General features: G+C 53.7%; 2 protein-coding genes across 5 annotated transcripts in view; one reads left to right on the forward strand and one right to left on the reverse strand.

Moving 5' to 3' along the window:
* The first annotated feature begins 824 nt into the window (after positions 1-824).
* On the forward strand, positions 825-10265 carry CIMIP2B (ciliary microtubule inner protein 2B). The gene is made up of 6 exons (XM_082242175.1): positions 825-1559; positions 3214-3428; positions 4777-4940; positions 6187-6325; positions 7372-7596; positions 8742-10265. Exons 1-6 carry the CDS (start codon positions 1366-1368, stop codon positions 8837-8839), a joined length of 1035 nt encoding a protein of 344 aa, XP_082098301.1. The 5' UTR covers positions 825-1365; the 3' UTR covers positions 8840-10265.
* A 1049-nt stretch (positions 10266-11314) lies between these two features.
* RUSC2 (RUN and SH3 domain containing 2) overlaps positions 11315-19196 on the reverse strand; it is a 63334-nt gene continuing 55452 nt past the window's right edge. For all 4 annotated transcript variants that reach the window (XM_082241755.1, XM_082241757.1, XM_082241754.1 and 1 more), the window contains 3 exons: positions 17217-18198; positions 13391-13555; positions 11315-11633 (listed from right to left, as the gene is read on the reverse strand). In XM_082241755.1, the coding sequence (XP_082097881.1) occupies positions 11453-11633; positions 13391-13555; positions 17217-18198 (1328 nt within the window). In that variant the 3' untranslated portion in view covers positions 11315-11452. The remainder of the gene's footprint in view (positions 11634-13390; positions 13556-17216; positions 18199-19196) is intronic.

Genomic DNA, 19196 nt, shown 5'->3' on the forward strand with positions numbered 1-19196 from the left:
TGTAGGTCACAACATTATGATGGAAGATTGGGGAAAATTATGGAAAACTGATTTAAAATTTACAGATTGTTCCCTACTGAAGGAGAATTACATGAAAATGAGGTACAGATGGTACACAACACCAGTGAAGTTAGGGAAAATGTACAAAACTAGTTCAAATATATGCTGGAAGTGTAAGGAAAAGGAGGGGACATTTTATCATATGTGGTGGGACTGTAACGTAATTTTTAAAAATTGGGAAATGATATACAATGAATTGAAGAAAATGTTCCATTTAACATTTGTTAAAAAACCTGAAGCATTTTGGTTAGGGATTGTAGGGAAAGATCTGCAAAAAAAGCTGAAAAACATCTTCATGTATGCGGCAACGGTTGCAAGAGTTCTAATAGCACAAGGATGGAAGACTGAAGAAACCCCAACTAAAGAATCATGGCAAGAAAAATTGATGGACTATGCAGAACTGGCAAAACGGACATACAAGCTACGGGACAAGGATAACTGTGACTTTAAGGATGAATGGGAATCCTTTACAAAGTATTTGAAGACGCAACAAAGCGAACTGGACTCCTTGGCTGGGTTTGAATAAACATTCACAAACTTTTTTAATCAGCTAAATAGTTTGAGGATCTATACAACTGTGTAACATGCAGAAAACAGCATTCTTAGAGAAATCAAAGACTGGAACTGAGGGAAGTCCGGGGTGGGCCAATCAAGTTGCAGATTCCCTTCCACCTGGAGCTGGATTGGGTGTCTCCTGTGGACCAATCAGACTGCTGCATTTTGGATCCTATTCAACTCAGTACATAACAGTGGTGGTAGTGGGGAGTTAGAGGGAGAGAGAGAGAGAGAGAAGGGGAAGGGTCATCTCCTGCCTCTGACTCACAAAGCCGGAGGGTAGTGGTTAGAGTGTGGGGCCCAGGACCTGGGAGAGACCAGGCTTCCAATCCTCCCACTCGGCCAGGATGAGGCCAGGCCAAGCCACCCCCTTGCTTGCCCAAGATTTGCTGTTCGGAGGTGGCTGTGCCACACAGCTCCCTGGCACTGCCTGTTTTCCCTTGAAAAAGCTCAGCGTGAGAACAGAGGGCATTTTAATCAGCATCCTTCTGCCCAGGACCATAGGAGGAGTCCAGGGCCCAGATGTCTGGGGTAGTGGGCACTCAGAGCCCTTCCTGGCACCTTGCCCACTGTGTGCCACCGCCCGTTCCCCTTCCGCACATCTCCCCCAGTTGCTGCGCCTGAGCTGAAGTGAGGCAAAGACCAAGGGGCCGAGGAGACTCCCCTGCTGCCCTTTCTCCTCCTCCTCCTCCTCCCCCCAAGTTGGGGGGTGTTGTTGCTCCTTTTGTCCCTCTGCCTGGCAGGCCGGCTATGTTTCTCTGCGCTTCAAGTTTCCCTGGGCACAGGCTCCACCTCTCCGCCTCCTGCCCTTCCAGATCACACCGCGAGCACCTTCCCGTCCTGGCTCTGGGCAGACACGGAGAGCCGACACGGGTCATGGCCACAGCTTTTGCCCCCAAGGCTAGCCAGATTCTGATGACCCCGGAGCCGCACTACATCCCCGGGTAAGTGCAGAGGTTGCAGCCGGCAGAAGAACTTCCTGAGAGCCCAGGGAGTTGTGGCACTGCCCTTTCTCCAGCGTCTCTCTTCCTGCGCGTGAGGATCAGGCTCTATACCTGTGTCTCTTCACACCCTTGCGGGTCTGTGGGGGCGCAGGAGTGCCAACGTGGCCCTGCAGCCGTGGGTGCCGGGGGCGCCACGAAGTGTGCATTGAAATTTGTGGGTGCCTGGCCCCTTCATGGGGAGTTTCGTGGGTGCTTGGGCACCCAGGGAGTTGGCACCTATGTCTGGGTGGGTGGAATCGGTGCGCAGGTGTCCTGAGCGCTCTCGGCTTCTTCTTGACACCAGGAGAGGGAAAGGGTCCCCTTTGGCAGGATTTCTGCTCGGTGGGGGAAGGAATCACAATGCCGGGGGGGGGAGCTGGCAGCACAGCAACCCTTCTCTCTCCCCCCCCCCCGTTCCTCGTCCGCGCAGCTCCACCAGGCTGCGCTTCTCTCGCTACCCTCTCTGTGTACAGCAGCTGCCATAGCAACCCGGCAGGAAACCTGGGGAGGGGAGGGTCACCCAGGAACCGAACACGATGCAGGGCTAGATGGGACCTTGGCCTGATCCAGCGACAGCAGTCTTGTGTTTTGCTGATGTTTAGTCGTTTAGTCGTGTCTGCCTCTTCGTGACCCCCTGGACCAGAGCACGCCAGGCACTCCTGTCTTCCACTGCCTCCCTCATGGTGGTAGCTTCGAGAACACTGTCCAACCATCTCGTCCTCTGCCGTCCCCTTCTCCTTGTGCCCTCCATCTTTCCCAACATCAGGGTCTTTCCCAGGGAGTCTTCTCTTCTCATGAAGTGGCCAAAGTCTTGGAGCCTCAGCTTCAGGATCTGTCCTTCCAGTGAGCACTCAGGGCTGATTTCCTCCAGAATGGAGAGGTTGGATCTTCTTGCAGTCCATGGGACTCTCAAGAGTCTCCTCCAGCACCATAATTCAAAAGCATCAATTCTTCGGCAATCAGCCTTCTTTATGGTCCAGCTCTCACTTCCATACATCACTAGTGGGGAAACCAGAGCTTTAACTATACGGACCTTTCTTGGCAAGGTGATGTCTCTGCTTTTTAAGATGCTGTCTAGGTTTGCCATTGCTTTTCTCCCAAGAAGCAGGCGTCTTTTAATTTCGTGGCTGCTGTCACCATCTGCAGTGATCATGCAGCCCAAGAAAGTCAAATCTCTCACTGCCTCCATTTCTTCCCCTTCTATTTGCCAGGAGGTGATGGGACCAGTGGCCATGATCTTTGTTTTTTTGATGTTGAGCTTCAGACCATATTTTGCGCTCTCCTCTTTCACCCTCATTAAAAGGTTCTTTAATTCCTCTTCACTTTCTGCCATCAAGGTTGTGTCATCTGCATATCTGAGGTTGTTGATGTTTCTTCTGGCAATCTTAATTCCGGCTTGGGATTCATCCAGCCCAGCCTTTCGCATGATGAATTCTGCATATAAGTTAAATAAGCAGGGAGACAATATACAGCCTTGTCGTACTCCTTTCCCAATTTTGAACCAATCAGTTGTTCCATATCCAGTTCTAACTGTAGCTTCTTGTCCCACATACTTGTGTTCCATGATTGCTACTTTCCCTTGCCCCGGCCTGACGCTCTCCTGCCCCCCTTGCAGCTATGGCGGGTACTGCCCCCGTTACAAGTTCATGCTGGGCCAGACTTATGGGAAACTGACCTCGCAGCTGCTCACTAGCCCCGAGGCGGATCACTCTGGCCGGCTGCTCCTGCAGCCCAACTGCTCCCCCAGAGACACAGAGGAGCCTCCGGAGCAGAACGAGAGCGGAGGAAAGCTCCCCCCGCTTGGCTGCAGAACCATCCCAGGTTACACAGGTAAACTCCGGGGGGAGAGAGAGCACGCAGGAGGTCCCCTCGGTCAGGTCTGGGCTGCAGCAGCGGCTGGCAGGGCAGTGGAGGCTCAAAGGGGCCAGAGGCAGATGGCTGTGGCCCCCGAGGGGATGGAGGGCGGGCCCTGGATTACCACCCTGGTCTCCTCTGGAGGAAGGGTGGGATGGAAAAACCAGGCAGGAGGTTTCACTGCACTGTTCTTGACTCCTGCTAAAAATCGATTTTTGTTTAGGGCTTATGCCCACTTAACTCTCCTCTGCACTTTCCCCTCGAAAACCCTTTACCACTGAATCGGAGCAAGGGGTAAGGAGGGCAAAACCCAGATTTTTGTTGGTTGTGTTTCTGCTTTAAAGAGCGGGTTTTGGCGGGGGAAATTCCAGGGGGGAACAAAGAACACAGCTTGGACACAGAGCTTTAAGCTTACCAGAAAGCTCTCTGGTAAAAGTGGGGTTAAAGTTAAGTGGGAAGAAGCCCCGAGAAGAGCCTAGCCAGATGCTTAGAAAGTTGACAAGAGTATTAGGGTGGATCTAAACACAGGAGGAAAACACTATAAATAAGTCAGAAAACAGATCGTTTTATCAAACGAAAAGAAATCTATGGAAAACTGTGTTTTAAAATTTCCTGCTCTCTGGCACCATCTGGTGTTGCATGTATATAGCACGTTCAAATACAGTACCTGTTTCCCAACTAATGTAGCCGAGTCCTTAATCTGTTTTTAGTCCTTTGTAATTCTGTCGTTAATTTTTCTCATTGATTATTTTATTGCTTTATCTTTTCCGTAAGCCCCTTTTGTACAAACAAGGAGTGCGCAAATTTTATGAAATAAGCAGCCCGAGGGCCAGAGAGAGGCAAGGGTCGGAGGTGCCAGCAACTCTTCTCTCCCGTAGCTCAGGCTGAAGTCTTGGTCAGCCCCTCACACATACTCATAGATAAAGCAAAGCAGAGAATGGAGCACATGCTCTGGTCCCCCCCAGAACACTCCCCAAGGCCAGGAAAACGTGGCAGGGGCACTGGAGAGCTTCCTTTCTCAGGGGGAAGGTGTGGAGCTCTCTTGCTCATGAGGAGGCTGCATATTTTTCTAGAGGCTACTTGTATCTTGCCCTTAATCAGCAGGTCTCAGAGTGAGTGTCCGTCTGTCTTGGGAGACAATAAGATTAAATGCTAGGGGCTGCCTCCCTGACTTACTCTGCTTGCCAACCCTGCCAGCTGCTTTGCCCTTCCTCCACACCTGACCCAAGCCCCCTCCTTTTCCATCTCACCCCCCACCCTGGACACTCTCCCCCCTTCACCCTATGCTGCCTGGGCTGTTCAAACATGTCTTGTGTCCTGGCAGGATTCATCCCTCGGGCCCAAAACCACTTTGCCAAGACCTACAGCGAGATCTGCAAGGAGGCCAGGAGCGAGTTTGCCCGGCAGCTGCTGAGGGGAGCTGGGCAGCAGGAGGCCTGGAAGGCGGCCGGAGGGGAGTCTCCAAAGGACACCAAGCCGGAGTCTCACGTACGTGGCACACCTGACGGTCAAGCCCTTTCGTGGGCAAGTGTGGCAGCCGGGAGGGGGCACTTACAGGTCACCAAAAAAAACCTGCATGAGATTCGCATGTGCTAACACTTGTATGCAGGCACAAATTTAGAAAGAAGCACCGTCATGGATGTTTTGAACTCCACCAGCCCCACACATCTGGAGGGCACCCTCTGGCCTAGACTGACTGGCATCACCTCTCCAGGGTCTCCAATGGGTCAGGGGGCTGCTGGCTGGTCTTCCAGCACGTGCATCTCATTTGCAACTTGGGACCAGTTTACCTATGAGGTTGCCTCCTCCCCCCCCCCCACATGCACAAAAAAATGTGGCTCTTTTCGGGGGAGGGTGTTATTGAGTTATTGTTCTTATTTTGATTTTATATATTGTGATCTTTTCTGTGAACTGCCCTGAGACCTCCAGGTATAGGGCGGTATATAAATTAATTAATTAATTAATTAATTAATTCATTCATTCATTCAATCAATCACAGACAGCCCCCCCCCCAAGTGTCCCTCTTTTCCAGGGACGTCCCTGATTTAGAGAAGCCTACCCGGTTTCTGATTTGATCCCAAAATGTCCCGCTTTTCCTTAGTATGCCCCTGATTTTCATCAGAGAAATGCTGGAGGGTATAGACTCGGCCCCTTCGATTGGTGGTATGGGCACCACCGCAGGTGCCACATAATGCCCGCTCCATATTCATAAGAACTTGACACCTGCACTTTGGAACTCCCCGCCTCTTGATACCAAGCAGGGGCCTTGTCTGGCTCCTATGAGGCATCTGCTGAGAACATTCTTGTTTAGGCAAGCTTATTCAGATGCTTAGAAAGTTGGTGTGCATTCTAATCTGTTTTTAGCATTTTAACTCTTTTGACAGTATTGTTGCATTCCTCCCCCCCTCCCCCATTTTCTTGGCTTGTCTGTTCATAAACTGCTTTAAGGCTTTCTTCTTTACGATCAAGCAGTATATAATTTTTTAAAAAAATTAGTAAGTGAATAGATAAGTGGGTAGCAAGGTCTGGGCCCCCCACATCCCTCTTGAATCTGCCAGGGCCATGGTCTGTGAGGCTCCCAGGTTGCCCTTGCACTTGAATCTATATCTATCTATCTATCTATCTATCTATCTATCTATCTATCTATCTATCTATCTATCTGGGGAGGGGCCTTAAAGTCCCCCCTTCTTCCCCGTCTGCCTGGGCCTGACTCTGACCCTCCTTGTGCCCACAGAGCCTCATCCCCAAGTGCAAGACCCCCCTGGCCGCCGTGTCAAAAGCTGCCGCCCCATATGTGTCTCGCTATGCCTTCCGGCCCCAGGGGTCGCCCTACTCTCTGGAAGACAGCAACCCACAGAGGCACTTCATCTCAGGTGAGGCTCACCTGCCCCCATCCAGGCTGAGGAATCTTCTCCCACTGCAAGAAGCACCTCTGGCAGATGTGGGGGTGGGGGTGGGCGGGTTAGGGGCCCCTTCCCCTCCAGGTGTAGCGTGACCTTGCTCATTCTCCTCCACCCCCCACCTGTTGGTATTTTCATCCTTCAAAAACCAGAACAAGGCCCTGTAAAGTAAATGGAGCAATGCTTTTAAGGTCACGTTTAGCCCTTGGATCAGGGCTGGATCAGAATCTCTCTTGGCCTGCACACCTCCAGTTGGACAGGTGGGTGGGGCTGCAAAGGAAGACCTCTGGCCAAAGGGTCCGAGTTCAAAACCTGCTGCCTTGGGCAGGGATTGGCTGCTCTCAGGGACTCTGACTGGGAACCAGTGTGGTGTAGTGGTTAAGAGTGGTGGACTCGTAATCTGGGGAACCGGGTTTGTGTCTCCGCTCCTCCACATGCAGCCGCTGGGTGACCTTGGGCCAGTCACACTTCTGTGAAGTCTCTCAGCCTCACTCACCTCACAGAGTGTTTCTTGTGGGGGAGGAAGGGAAAGGAGAATGTGAGCCGCTATGAGACTCCCTCGGTAGTGATAAAGCGGGATATCAAATCCAAACTCTTCTTCTTCTTCTTCTCTCAAGTGGAAGGAAACCCCGTGGGGCAGGCATCTGGTGCCCAATTTGAAAGGCTCTCTCCTTGCCAAGGAGCAACTGGGAGGAGCCTTCAAGCCCCTCAGCTGATACTTGGCAACCAGGTGGTTACACACCGGAGGTCACATTTGGCTCCATTTGTCGGAAGCTCTCCCCAGGGCACCTTCCTTGCAGATCTTTAGATGCCAGGTGAAAACTTTCCTCTATAACAAGGCCTTGGGCTGATGAAACAATCCATGGCCTTTTAAATATGACTGGAGAAGTGTAGTCTTTTTAGTATTCAGTTACAGGTTTGTGTTTTTATGTTGTAAAATAATAATAATACAGCCCACCAGCTCTGGAGGGGGGTGGGCTTCGGTGGTGGGTCTAAGTCTCTCATCTCCTGCAACGCAGGCTTCACTGGATTCATCCCTCGCGCCCAGTACCTGATTGGAGCAAGCTACCCAGTCATCACCCGCCGGGCTCTGGCAGAGTTTGACCGGATGCGATGGAGGCAGAGGCAAGGGCCTTCTGGAAGCAGCTGCGATGCCCCAAAAGGCGGCGATGCCCTCCCTCTGCTGACAAAGACCTACCCCACAGACACGGGCCTCCTGCCCCACTACAGGGGCTACGTCCCAGGTGAGCTGGGGGGCTGCCCCACCTGTTCACGCTCTTCTCCTCCCTGGGTGCTGCAACCCACAGAGACCTGGCTTGACCGTGGAGACACCTGAGGAAGAGGAGCTGCCACAAAGGCTTGGACCAGTCCAGGGAGGAAAATTCTTCCAGGGCCGCTGGCCATGAGGACTAGGCTCTTGGCTCCACAGAGCCTGAGGAGAGGGCTGCTCTTGGGCAAGGAATCCTGCTTGTGGGTTTCCCATAACGGGCATCTGGTTGGCCCCTGTGAGAAAGAGAGGATGGAGTGGATGCGCCATTGGCCGGATACAGCACTCTCCTTATGCTCTTATGGAACCTCACATCTGCTAGGATGGGGGGGGGTCTACTTCAAAATATGCTCATTGCAGGGAGAGGTAAACTTTATAGACCTTTCAAAGCTGTGATGAGGTGCCCCAAATGAGGGGTTGATCTAGGCCAGCTGGCTGTCCCACGGCTGTATGGCATTGTTTGGGTGGGGATACCACCAGTTCGAAAGCACGTCCAAGTGCAAGTAGATCAATAGGTACCGCTCTGGCGGGAAGGTAAATGGCGCTTCCATGCGCTGCTCTGGTTCGCCAGAAGCGGCTTAGTCCTGCTGGCCACGTGACCCGGAAGCTGTACGCCGGCTCCCTCGGCCGATAAAGTGAGATGAGCGCCGCAACCCCAGAGTCGGCCACGACTGGACCTAATGGTCAGGGGTCCCTTTACCTTTTTATGGAGTTATCTGACCCCCGAGCCATCTGAAGGCAATCCTGTATAGGGAAAGTTTTTTAAATGTTTGATGTTTTATTACGTTTATATGTTGGAAGCTGCCTAGAGTGGCTGGGGAAACCCAGTCAGATGGGTGGGGTATAAATAGTCAAATTACCCTTATGGAATGGGGCGTCCCTATTTTCACTGGAGAAATATTGAGAGGCTCTGCAGGCCTGGAGGGGTCTCCCCTTCTGCTCCAGCTTCCTGAAAGCCCTTGCCACTCTTCCTCAAATGCTCTGGTCTGGGGGAAGAGGCAGCGGCGGGCATGGCAGAGTTGGAAGGGACCTCCAAGGCTCATCCAGCCCAACCCCGAAAGGCAGGAATTGCAGCGAAGGTGCCCCCTTTCTCCATTCAGGCCTCATTGTGTCTCCTTGCAGGTTACAAGTTCCAGTTTGGCCACACCTACGGCCAGCTCACCTTTGACGCCCTGGGCCAGAGCACCCTGGAGAAGCAGGTGCTGGATGGGCAGCCATGATGCCCCGCCCTCTCTGGACTCCCCCCCCCCAGGAGCCACTTCTGCCCCCTTGTTTTGTGTGTGTGGTGTAAGGAAGGGAAACCGACAGCCAGGATGGAAGAGGACCCCCTTCAACTCCCCCTCTTCCTCAGACAAAGGATCCATGGTGGGACTTTTTTTGGGTGGGGGGGATGAAAGGATGCCAGTGGACGGGCAGCTCCCTATTCTGGACTGAGGTGTGTGTGGACCCGACAGCCTTCTGGTCCCCCCAGCTCTTTGAATCTATGGGGTCTGTTTCTCAGGAAGGTCCCAGTTGTCCCAGAGGCTTCAGCCAGGCTCTGGGAAGCCCAGAAACACCCTTTGGAGAAGCCTTTTCACCCGCCAGCCTTCCTCTTGCCAGACCAGCTGCCTCTCTGGGAGAGGACCACCCTGGGCCAGGCAGTCTTAAGAAGAGGGTCCGTCCCACACAGTTTGGGAGAGGGGAATGTGGCATGTGGGGCTGAGGCCTACAGAGCATCTAGAAGACTTAGATAATATCAACCAGGGCATGTTCCAGTTTGGCCACACCTATGGCCAGCTCACCTTTGACGCCCTGGGCCAGAGCACCCTGGAGAGGGGAAGGGGACGGGAGAATCACAACCATGGGATCTGAAAGCTGGGAGCGTCATGTAGCCCAACCCTCCTGCAACACAGAAATCACAGCAGAAGTCTCTCTGATTCTTCCTGAAGTCTGCTCCAGAAGCACTGCTCAAGAGTTGCTTCTTCCACAACTTGGGATGGGGGAATAAACATTGGTTTTGCCCCCCAAAATGGAGGAAGACTTTCTTTTCCCCTCTTATTTTCTGACAATAAGAGCTGTTGGACGGTGGAAGAGTCTCTTTCGGAAGGTGGGGGCCTCTCCTTCCTTGGAGGTTTTCAGGCAGAGGTTGGGTGGCCATCCATCATGGATTCTTGAGCTGAGATTCCTGCCTTGCAGGGGTTGGGCTAGAGGACCTTTGACGTTCCCTCTAACTCTACGATTCTCTGATTCTATGCCAAGGGCATCACTTGGGTGCTGGGCAAAGGGCAGCTGCTGCCCCCCAACCCACTTTGTCCCTCCTCTTTGTCTTCAACCTTATTTTTCTCTATCCTCCAATGGATCTCCAGTTAATCTTTTATTCTAGCACCTCAAGGAGTTGCGTCAAGGCCTGCAATATCCAGAACTTCCCTGCAGGCTCCGCCAGGTGGAGGAGCCAGCCCATAGCTTTCCTCCACTCCTGGCTTCAGAGTCCATGGGGGGGGGGTCCCAATCCTGAGGTCCCTGCGCAGGAAGTGGGTGGGTGTATCGACCGTCTCTGCAGCGGAGAGGAGCTCTTTAATCAGCACCTTTTTTTATTAATATGCGTCATAAATAAAGAAATAAATAAAGGCGAGACACCCTGTTCTAACGCCGGAAGTACAAATTAAACATGGCGCCTTTTTCCGCAGGAGCCTCTGACTTCGCAACAGCAGCCACCCCTTGGGGGGATGGCAAGGCGGGACCCCCCAGCCCAGCCCCTCAATACTGACCGACCAACTAGCTGGTCTTGGCAATAACACTGTCCTCTGGCTACACGGAGGTGGGGGGGAGACACGGGAGACCAGGACCCCCACCCCGCCCCCCAACGGAAAGGGAGAATGGCGAGGAGCCCCTAACCCCAGAGAAAACCCTTCTCCCACCCACCCTGTTACAGACACAGGTAGGCAGTTTCACCAGCACCGCCTGGATGTCCTCTGGGGACCCCAGCAGTGCCCTTCTGCTGCTAGGTCAGGACCCTGGACCCTGTGGGGGGGACAGCCCCTTGCGGCTGGAAGGGCCACCCTCTGCCCACCACCCTTGATTCCCCGTTGTGGGCATTGCCCACCGTTGAGCCTACTTCTAACACAGATCGGCCGTGGACCCCTACCAAACCACTACACAGACACACAGACACATGGGCGGGATTATTTTCCCTCGGGGGGGACCCCACCCACCCCCTCCCTCCCTCCCTCTGAAGCTAGATGCCCCTTCCCCGGGGCACAGGTCCCTTCCCACCGGCTGCCCCTGCGGTGTGGCGGGGGCCACAAGATGCAACGGGGGTGTTAATATATGTTAGCACACAGTTCTAGAGGGAGCATGTCTAGGGCAGGGCCGCCTGCAATGCCACCTGCTGCCACCGGGGGCAGCTTGCAGGAAAGAGCCCCCCCCACCCGGAGATGGAGGCGGAGCAATGCATGCTGGGGGGTGGCTGCACCGCCCTATTTAGGAAGGGGGGGCTCCAAGGGCCATCCAGTCCACCCCCTGCAACACAAAGCGGCAGTTCTGGCGGCCGAAGGTCTCTGCCGGACGAGCCCTGGAGGCGAAGCAGGTGAAGAGTTCCTTGTTGGGGGGGAGGGGGCAAGACAGGAGAGGAGCATGCACAGCAATGACACTTGGCAACAGGAGACCCCTGGCAGGACAGGGCGCGAAGGCGGAGAGCAGCAGTGATTTCTGAGATTCCTTCACAGCGAGGAGATTGGGAGACAGGATCAGGAGGAGGCGGCGCCTATGCGCCCCACACTGTCTTGCTGGGGGGGCACGGCCGGGCTCTGTGGGTCTGTGCTTCTCTGGGCTTCCCCGGCCGCCCCCGGCCCCCGTCAGTAGTCCTCGTCCTCCATGTGGGTGACGTACATGATGGGCACCAAGCCGCTCTCTGCCCCTCGCCTGCAGCGCAGCCAGTCGGCGTCCACCTTGCCCAACACGCGCAGGACGTCGCCCTTCTGGAAGCTCAGCTGCCCAGCCTCCGTGGCAATGTGGTGGCACAGGGCCTTGACCTCGCTGCGGAGGGAAGGAGGGGGTCGGGAGGGAACAACAACAACAACAACGTCACAGCTAAAATATTGGCTGCTGTTTCTTGAATGCAAAAAGAACTAAGTCAGCAGGCGTCAGCCACCTCCAATGACTCATGCAACCCTTCACCAAATTATACTTGTATATACAGAGTGGTCAGTGTCAGTGTGGTGTGGGTTGGTTGGAGGGTAGAAAGCTGGTTGCGTTTGGTGTTTATAAAAGCTGTCGGTCGTGGTTGGAGAAGAAGACTTTTGAAGGATAAAAGCAGCATTCGGCAAAGTACTCTTTCTTAAGTGCTAGATAAGGTCTGAGGACTAGGCAAAGGAGCGAAAAGGAAGTCAGAACCTTTTCTTTTTTCAAACACTGACAAACAATTGATTATTTATGCCCTGTAACAATAATATTTATACCCTGCCCATCTGGCTGGGTTTTCCCATCCACTCTGGGCGGCTCCCAACAGAATATGAAAAATAGAATCAAACATTAAAAACTCCCTAAACAGGGCTGCCTTCAGCTGCCTTCCAAAAGTCAGATAGTTGTTTATTTCTTTGGCATCTGGTTGGAGGGCATTCCATAGGGTGGGTGCCACCACCGAGAAGGCCCTCTGCCTGGTTCCCTGTAACTTGGCTTCTCACAGGGAGAGAACCACCAGAAGGCGCTGGACCTCAGCGTCCGGGCAGAATGATGGAGGTGGAGACGCTCCTTCAGGTATACTGGACCGAGGCCGTTTAGGGCTTTCAAGGTCAGCATCAACACTTTGAATTGTGCTCGGAAACGTCCTGGGAGCCAGTGTAGGTCTTTCAAGACCGGTGTTATATGGTCTCGGCGGCCACTCCCAGTCACCAGTCTAGCTGCCGCATTCTGGATTAATTGCAGTTTCTGGGTCACCATCAAAGGTAGCCCCACGTAGAGCGCATTGCAGTAGTCCAAGCGGGATATAACCAGAGCATGCACCACTCTGGTGAGACAGTGTGTGAGCAGGGAGGATCTCAGCCTACGTACCAGATGGAGCTGGTAAACAGCTGCCCTGGACACAGATTTGACCTGCGCCTCCATGGACAGCTGTGAGTCCAAAATGACTCCCAGGCTGCGCACCTGGTCCTTCAGGGGCTGGAGAGGTTGGGGGCCCCTATTCTTTCAGCTGTGATTTCTGCCTGGTAGGGGCTGGACTAGATGTTCCCCGGGGCTCCCTTCCAACTGCGACCTTCCAGGATTGCATGGTGACCACCGGCTGTTGGAGGGGCAGTGGGGCAGCGGGGGGGGGGTTCTCCACAGACGAGGGGTCCTCCTCTCCCACAGGGCACAATGGCCACAGCCCACCAGCTGCCTCTGGGGGCCACTTCCATCGGCCGCAAGGGCTGGGGGCAAACCATAAAGGAAGCTTGTCAGAGAGAAGGACTATGATGGCCTGAGCAGCCTCAAGCATCTCTGCACTCTCACTCTCACCAGACTCCTGGCTTCATGGGGGGGGGGTCTATCAGCACCCTGAGGGTCACAAATGCTCTCCATCCCTCGCCTGAGGTTGCTTTTGAGCCCAGCCCCCTCACCCTTCCCCCCAAGAGATCCAGGCCTCTGCTCCCCGCCCAAGCCGGGGGCTCCGTTCTCACCCCTGCAGGGCTTTCCATGAGACCCCCTGAGGGGTCCCAGAGGGGGGAGGTCCTGGGCCTCTGAGAAACTCCCCCCCAAAGCCTTCTAGCTTGAGCATCCTTGAGACAGACCCCCTGTTGCCCCGCAGTATCCCTCACCAGGGTGTCCCGGGGGAGCCTCCCCTGTCCGGCAGTGGCTGCTTGGGAGGGTCCGGCGCCAGCCGCTCAGGCTCCGAGGAAGCCTCTCTCCACACCGTGGCCCCCACGGTCTGTGCCATCAGCTGCAGGACGGAGCGGTCCAGGCTCAGCCAGCCAGAGGGCAGCCTGGAAGGGGAGAAGGAAGTCAAGGCCAGTGGGCGGATCAGAGAACGACAGAAATAACGCGAGAGGCAGCTGTCGGGGAAAGATCGGGGTTCAGCGCGCCATACCCTGTGGGTTCAGCCTGGACAGCAGGGCTGGATTAAGCATTCAGCAACAGAAGCTTGGGCTTGGGTCATCAAAGGAAGGGGGCACCACAGAAATTTCCCATTGCCGGATTTTCAACATTAATGGTCACAATTGCTGTACATTAAAAATCCCAACAGAAGAACTCTGCAACGAGGCAGACCAGGTGCCTCATTTCTACTAAGTACCGAAGCGGATGTGTGACGTAAGGTTAGTTTTGAGGATCTGAGCACAGGCTTAGCAATTAGGAAAAGGAGGAGGAAATGCTTCCTAGCCGCCATAAGTGCCACCCAACTATCTCTTCCAGCAGGATTGCAGAGAAGAGGCTCCTAGCACACCGCCTGAGCTCACCGGAAGTGGGACTTCCAGCTATACAGTTAGAAAAGGTCTCTGGAGCTTTGCTTCAGTTCCGCGGGCGAGACTTTTATATGCACAGAGATGGAAAGACTCGTCAGTACCAGCAATGGGAGAATGGCTCAGATGGAAAAACCGGCATGCTTAAGCAGAGAAAAGTCATTCTTAACATTTATGGGAGATTGGAAACTTCTCATAGATGCTTTGAAATAATGGCATTTGGGTTTGAGGATGGAAGATAATATTTGCTTATAGAAAGTAGCTTTGTAGGGATGTGAATACAGTGGTACCCCGCAAGACGAACGCCTCGCAAGACGGAAAACCCGCTAGACGAAAGGGTTTTCTGTTTTGGAGACGCTTCGCAAAACGAATTTCCCTATGGGCTTCCTTCGCAAGACGACAGCCCATAGGGAAATGTCCGGGACAGCGGGGAAGCGCAGCGCGTCTTGCCCACTGTCCTCGGACCTCCTCCCGCCGCCAGGCTTCGGAAGGCTGCTCCGAAGCCTGGCGGGCGGCGGAGAGGTTTTTTAAAAACCCCGGGACAGCGGGGGACTTCTCCTTTGTCCCGAGGTTTTTTAAAATGCTGGCGTCTTCCCCTTTCTCCCCGGACCTCTTTTGAAGCAAGGGGCGGCAAAGGGGAGAAGCGATCTTCTCCCCGTTGCCGCCCCTTGCTTCAAAAGAGGGGACAGAGGGAAAGGCGGGCGCCTTCCTCTCTCTCCCCCCGGACCTCTTTTGAAGCAAGGGGCGGCAACGCGGAGAAGCGATCTTTTCCCCGTTACCACCCCTTGCTTCAAAAGAGGGGACAGAGGGAAAGGCGGGCGCCTTCCTCTCTCTCCCCCCGGACCCCTCTTGAAGCAAGGGGCGGCAAAGGGGAGAAGCGATCTTCTTCCCTCCGCCCCTTGCTTCAAAAGAGGGGAAGGCTGGCGGGGGGCGAAAATCTTTGTCCCCCCTGGCTGCCTTCCCGGGAGGGCTTTTAAATCGCCCCGGACAGCGGAGAAGTCCTCCGCTGTCCGGGGAGATTTTAAAATGCTGCCGTGGGGGGGGAGCAAAGACTTTCGCCCCCCCCAGCCTTCAGAAGAGGTCGGGGGACAGATTGTCCCCGGACCTGGTCTGAAGTCGGTTTCCATAGGAACGCATTAATTGATTTTCAATGCATTCCTATGGGAAACCGTGCATCGCAAGACGAAAAACTCGCAAGAAGAAAAAACTTGCGGAACGAATTAATTTCGTCTAGCGAGGCACCACTGTACAGTGGACGCTCAGATTGCGAACGTGATCTGTGCAGGATGCACGTTCACAACCCGCAGCATTCACAACCCATGTTTGCGTGTCTGTGCATGCACAGGTTGCGCTTCTGTGCTTCTGCAAAGCGCAATTTAGCGCTTCTGTGCATGTGTGACTGCCGAAACCCGGAAGTAATCTGTTCTGGTACTTCCAGGTTTCGGCAGTCCGCAACCCGGAAAAGCGCAACCTGAAGCGGATACAACATGAGGTATGACTGTATTGCTTATATGCAGCAGTCAAATGAAGAACCGGAAGTTCTTTAACTTTTGAACTTTATTTTTCTCCCGCCTTTTAAATCTCTTGTCTATTTCTTCTTTATCTCCCTCTCTGCCTTTCTATATTTCCTGCATTTCTTTTTCTCTACGAGTTTTATTGAATCCAAATCAATATTTTGATTTGGACCAAAACCCCCAGAGATATGATATTAAGTTTTGTATTTCCCTGTATAAATCCTAATAACATCTATTCATAAACAACAAGTAAGAGAAAAGTTTTCAAATACAAATGCACGGAAATGAACATTATTTTCCATCTCACTGTAGGTTTTGTTTCATTTCGAAAAATAAAATTTTATTTGAGGGTTTGTTCTTGTTTGTATTTTGAATTAGATATATGGGGGGGGGGCAACGAAATATTTTATGTGCTTAGGGCCTTTGAAGGTGAAGACACAGAAACATCTATAGTTTTAAGCATTCCCACCTTTGCCTGCTCAACCTTCTTTTCCGTTTCCATTCTGAAATGTCCCGGGTGCAAAAGATACACCTGGGTCTGCCCCCCCCAGGCCCTTTGCACCAGCAGCCCTGAACTGGGGTGGCTCAGGAGAGCAGCTGCAGGGAGGGGGGGCTGCCCTTGGGGGGCACCACCATCCCAGGGCGGTGCCAGGGCAGCAATCGGGCTCCTTTGAAGGCCAAGCGGCAATGTGGCACAGTGGTGAGAGCGCCGGACTAGGACCTGGGAGAGAGCAGGGTGCAAATCCCCACTCAGCCACGAAGGTCGCTGGGTGACCTCAGGACAGCCTCGCCTACCTCTCAGGGTGGCTGTGAGGATAAAACAGGAGGGGGAAAGCCATGCCTGCCTCCTTGAAGGAGAAGCGGGAGATAAACACCCCAGAGAAAAGAAGAGCAGACTGTGCCCTTGTTTGGAGTGACATTCTCTCTCCTGCTTCAGCCTCGTAGTTCTTGCCAGAGTTATTGGCACAATGGGGGGGGCAGTGTCCTTGGAGCTCCCTTTCTGCACCCCACAATCTCAGATACAGTGGTACCTTGGTTCTCAAACGCCTTGGTACTCAAACAGCTTGGAACCCAAACACTGCAAACCCGGAAATAAGTGTTCCGGTTTGCGAACTTTTTTCAGAAGTCGAATGTGCTCCGTTTTGAGTGTTACGCTTCCGATCTGAGGGCCACACTTCCATTTTGAGTGTTACGCTGAGGTCTGTCTGTTTTTGCTATTTATTTTGCGTTTTTGTTTTTGTGTTGAACTCAGTTCAGCTACTGATTGATGGATTGTGTGACTGCAGTACATTGTTTATTGCTTTCATTTTATGGATCAATGGTCTCATTAGATAGTAAAATTCATGTTGAATTGCTGTTTTAGGGGTTGTTTTTAAAAGTCTGGAACAGATTAATTCATTTTGCATTACTTTCTATGGGAAAGCGTGAATTGGTTTTTGAATGCTTCGGGGACGGATTAAGTTTGAAAACCAAGGGAGCACTGTACTATCAACTCAAAGACCTCCAGGCCAGTCGCACGTCCTTTGCAAAAAGCTTGAGGTCAAAGTGCCACGGAGACCCCCGTCTCTTATTCCCAGTCTTTGGGGTCTCTGCCCATCCCCAGCCGCTCTAGGGCACACCCAAACCGCCAGCACCCTCCTGCACCCCCAGGTTGCTGCCCCCACCCCACCTACCTGTTGGCCTGTTTGGGCTCCTTGGGCACCTTTCGGGAACCAAAGAGGTGCCCCCACTTGGGGGTGCCGTTGTCCTCCTGGGAACCCCCCTGGTTTGGGGCTGGCACTGTGTCCTTCTCCCTGGTGTGCTTCAGTTCAGTCAGCACCGAGTCCGGGGGGCTGCCCATCCAGAAGGGCCGGAGGGTCTTCTCCTTCGCTGCCTCCCGGGCAGGGGGGGTCTCTGCCTTCCACCGAGGCTCAGTCCCTGTCGCTGCCACGTCCGCCGGGGGTCTGTCTTGGAGGGGCACCTCCGCGATGGGGCAGGCCTCGGCCCCTTCCACCACCCCCTCCCGCGGAGGAGGCCCCTTCTTGGGCTCGGCCGGCTGGGGCGTCCCCCCCGCCCCACCCTTCTTCCTGCGCTCGTAGCGGGCCAAGCGAGCCCCTTCCGCCGACCCTTCGATGTAGACCTGGGAGCTCTGCATCAGCTGGTACCACCAGCTGGCCTGCTTGTCTTTCTTGGGGGGCTCGGGGGGCCCCTTCCACCGCGCCGACTCTGCTTCCCTCTTGGGGGGTGCCGCCGATGGGGCCCCCTCGCCTTTGACCCTTCCTTCTGCTGCCTTCACCGGGGGTCCCCCATGGCTCTCCCGGCCGCGGTCCTGCTCCGCCGCCCCCCAGCCACCGACGCTCCTCTCCGGGCTGCTGCTGGCGGTGCTGCTGGTGCCGCCGGCGGCCCCCATGGCTGCTGCTGCTGCCCCCCGGCTCCTCATCAGCTGGAGGGTGGAGTGGGCGGAGAGGACCAGGCCCTGCTGGACGCGGAGCATCTCCTTCTGCTGCTGCTGCTCCTTGCCCATCTGCAGCAGGTGGTGCTCAAAGAGGAGGTCCAGGCTGAAGGGGAGCAGCGAGAGGGGCTGGAGGAGGAGGAGGAGCTCCTCAAAGAGGCCCTGGCACACGCCGTGCGACAGCGAGAGGAAGCCCGCCGGCTGGTAGTGCACCTGCACAATGTCTGCAGAGAGAGGGAGACGAGAGGGAGAACCGCGGGTTGTCACTGCATCATTCAGTCCACATGTGGTGGAGTCGTAAAAAAATAAATAAAGAGCTTCTGGGAACTTATATACCATGAATTTAAAAAGATGCTCAAATGAACGTTTACCAAAAAAACCGAAGCCTTTCTCCTGCCCTGTTTTCCCGAAAATAAGACATCCCCTGAGTATAAGACCTACTTCCAGTTTTGCCTCTCGCAGTAATACCCGGTTTCCCCGAAAATAAGACAGTGTCTTATATTATTTTTTGCTCCCCAAAATGAGCATTTTACAGGTCTCATTTTACAGCGAGAGGCAAAACTGGAAGTAGGTCTTATTTTCGAGGAAACAGGGTATAAGGCATCCCCAGAACATAAGGCCTCCCCAGAATATAAGGCCCCCGAAGCTACCGTGAGGCGTCTGACTCCTCTGGACCGTAGCGGCGGGCGCCACTGCGCAGCTCACTGATTGGCCGCAGCGCAGCCGGAGCTGCTCAGGCAGTGCGAGGTCTCTTTAAATCAGAGAGCCCACGCCAGATATGAGACTTATTGATTCAAAATGGGTTTATAGAGTTAAAATGAATGACAAGAATGAAGTTGTAAGGTACAAGGCAAGACTAGTTGCTAGGGGCTTTCAACAAATTCCAGTTAAGCTTTTGTTAAAAGATGCATCACAATGTGGAAAAGCCCACTATGCAATGTTTCTCTGCTCTTAAGAGAGTGGTAATGTACCTTAAACATACCAAACATTATAGGTTGCAGTTTACATCAAGTATTGACAAAGGTTACACATGAAAGACATGTACAAAGTATGCTTTATGTTTTTGTTCCACAATGATGAACCGCAGGGGAAATGTTGAATGGTTTCTTTAAATGTAAAGGTTCATCACTGTTCCACCTGATGTATGTGTCTTTAAGGGGCCGGAGCAAGGGCCAGAGTAAGATAACGAGACCCAGCTTTACAGCTGTGAAACATAGCAGGT

Source organism: Podarcis vaucheri (assembly GCF_965113315.1).
Source record: "Podarcis vaucheri genome assembly, chromosome: 11".
Taxonomy (NCBI): Eukaryota; Metazoa; Chordata; class Lepidosauria; order Squamata; family Lacertidae; genus Podarcis; species Podarcis vaucheri.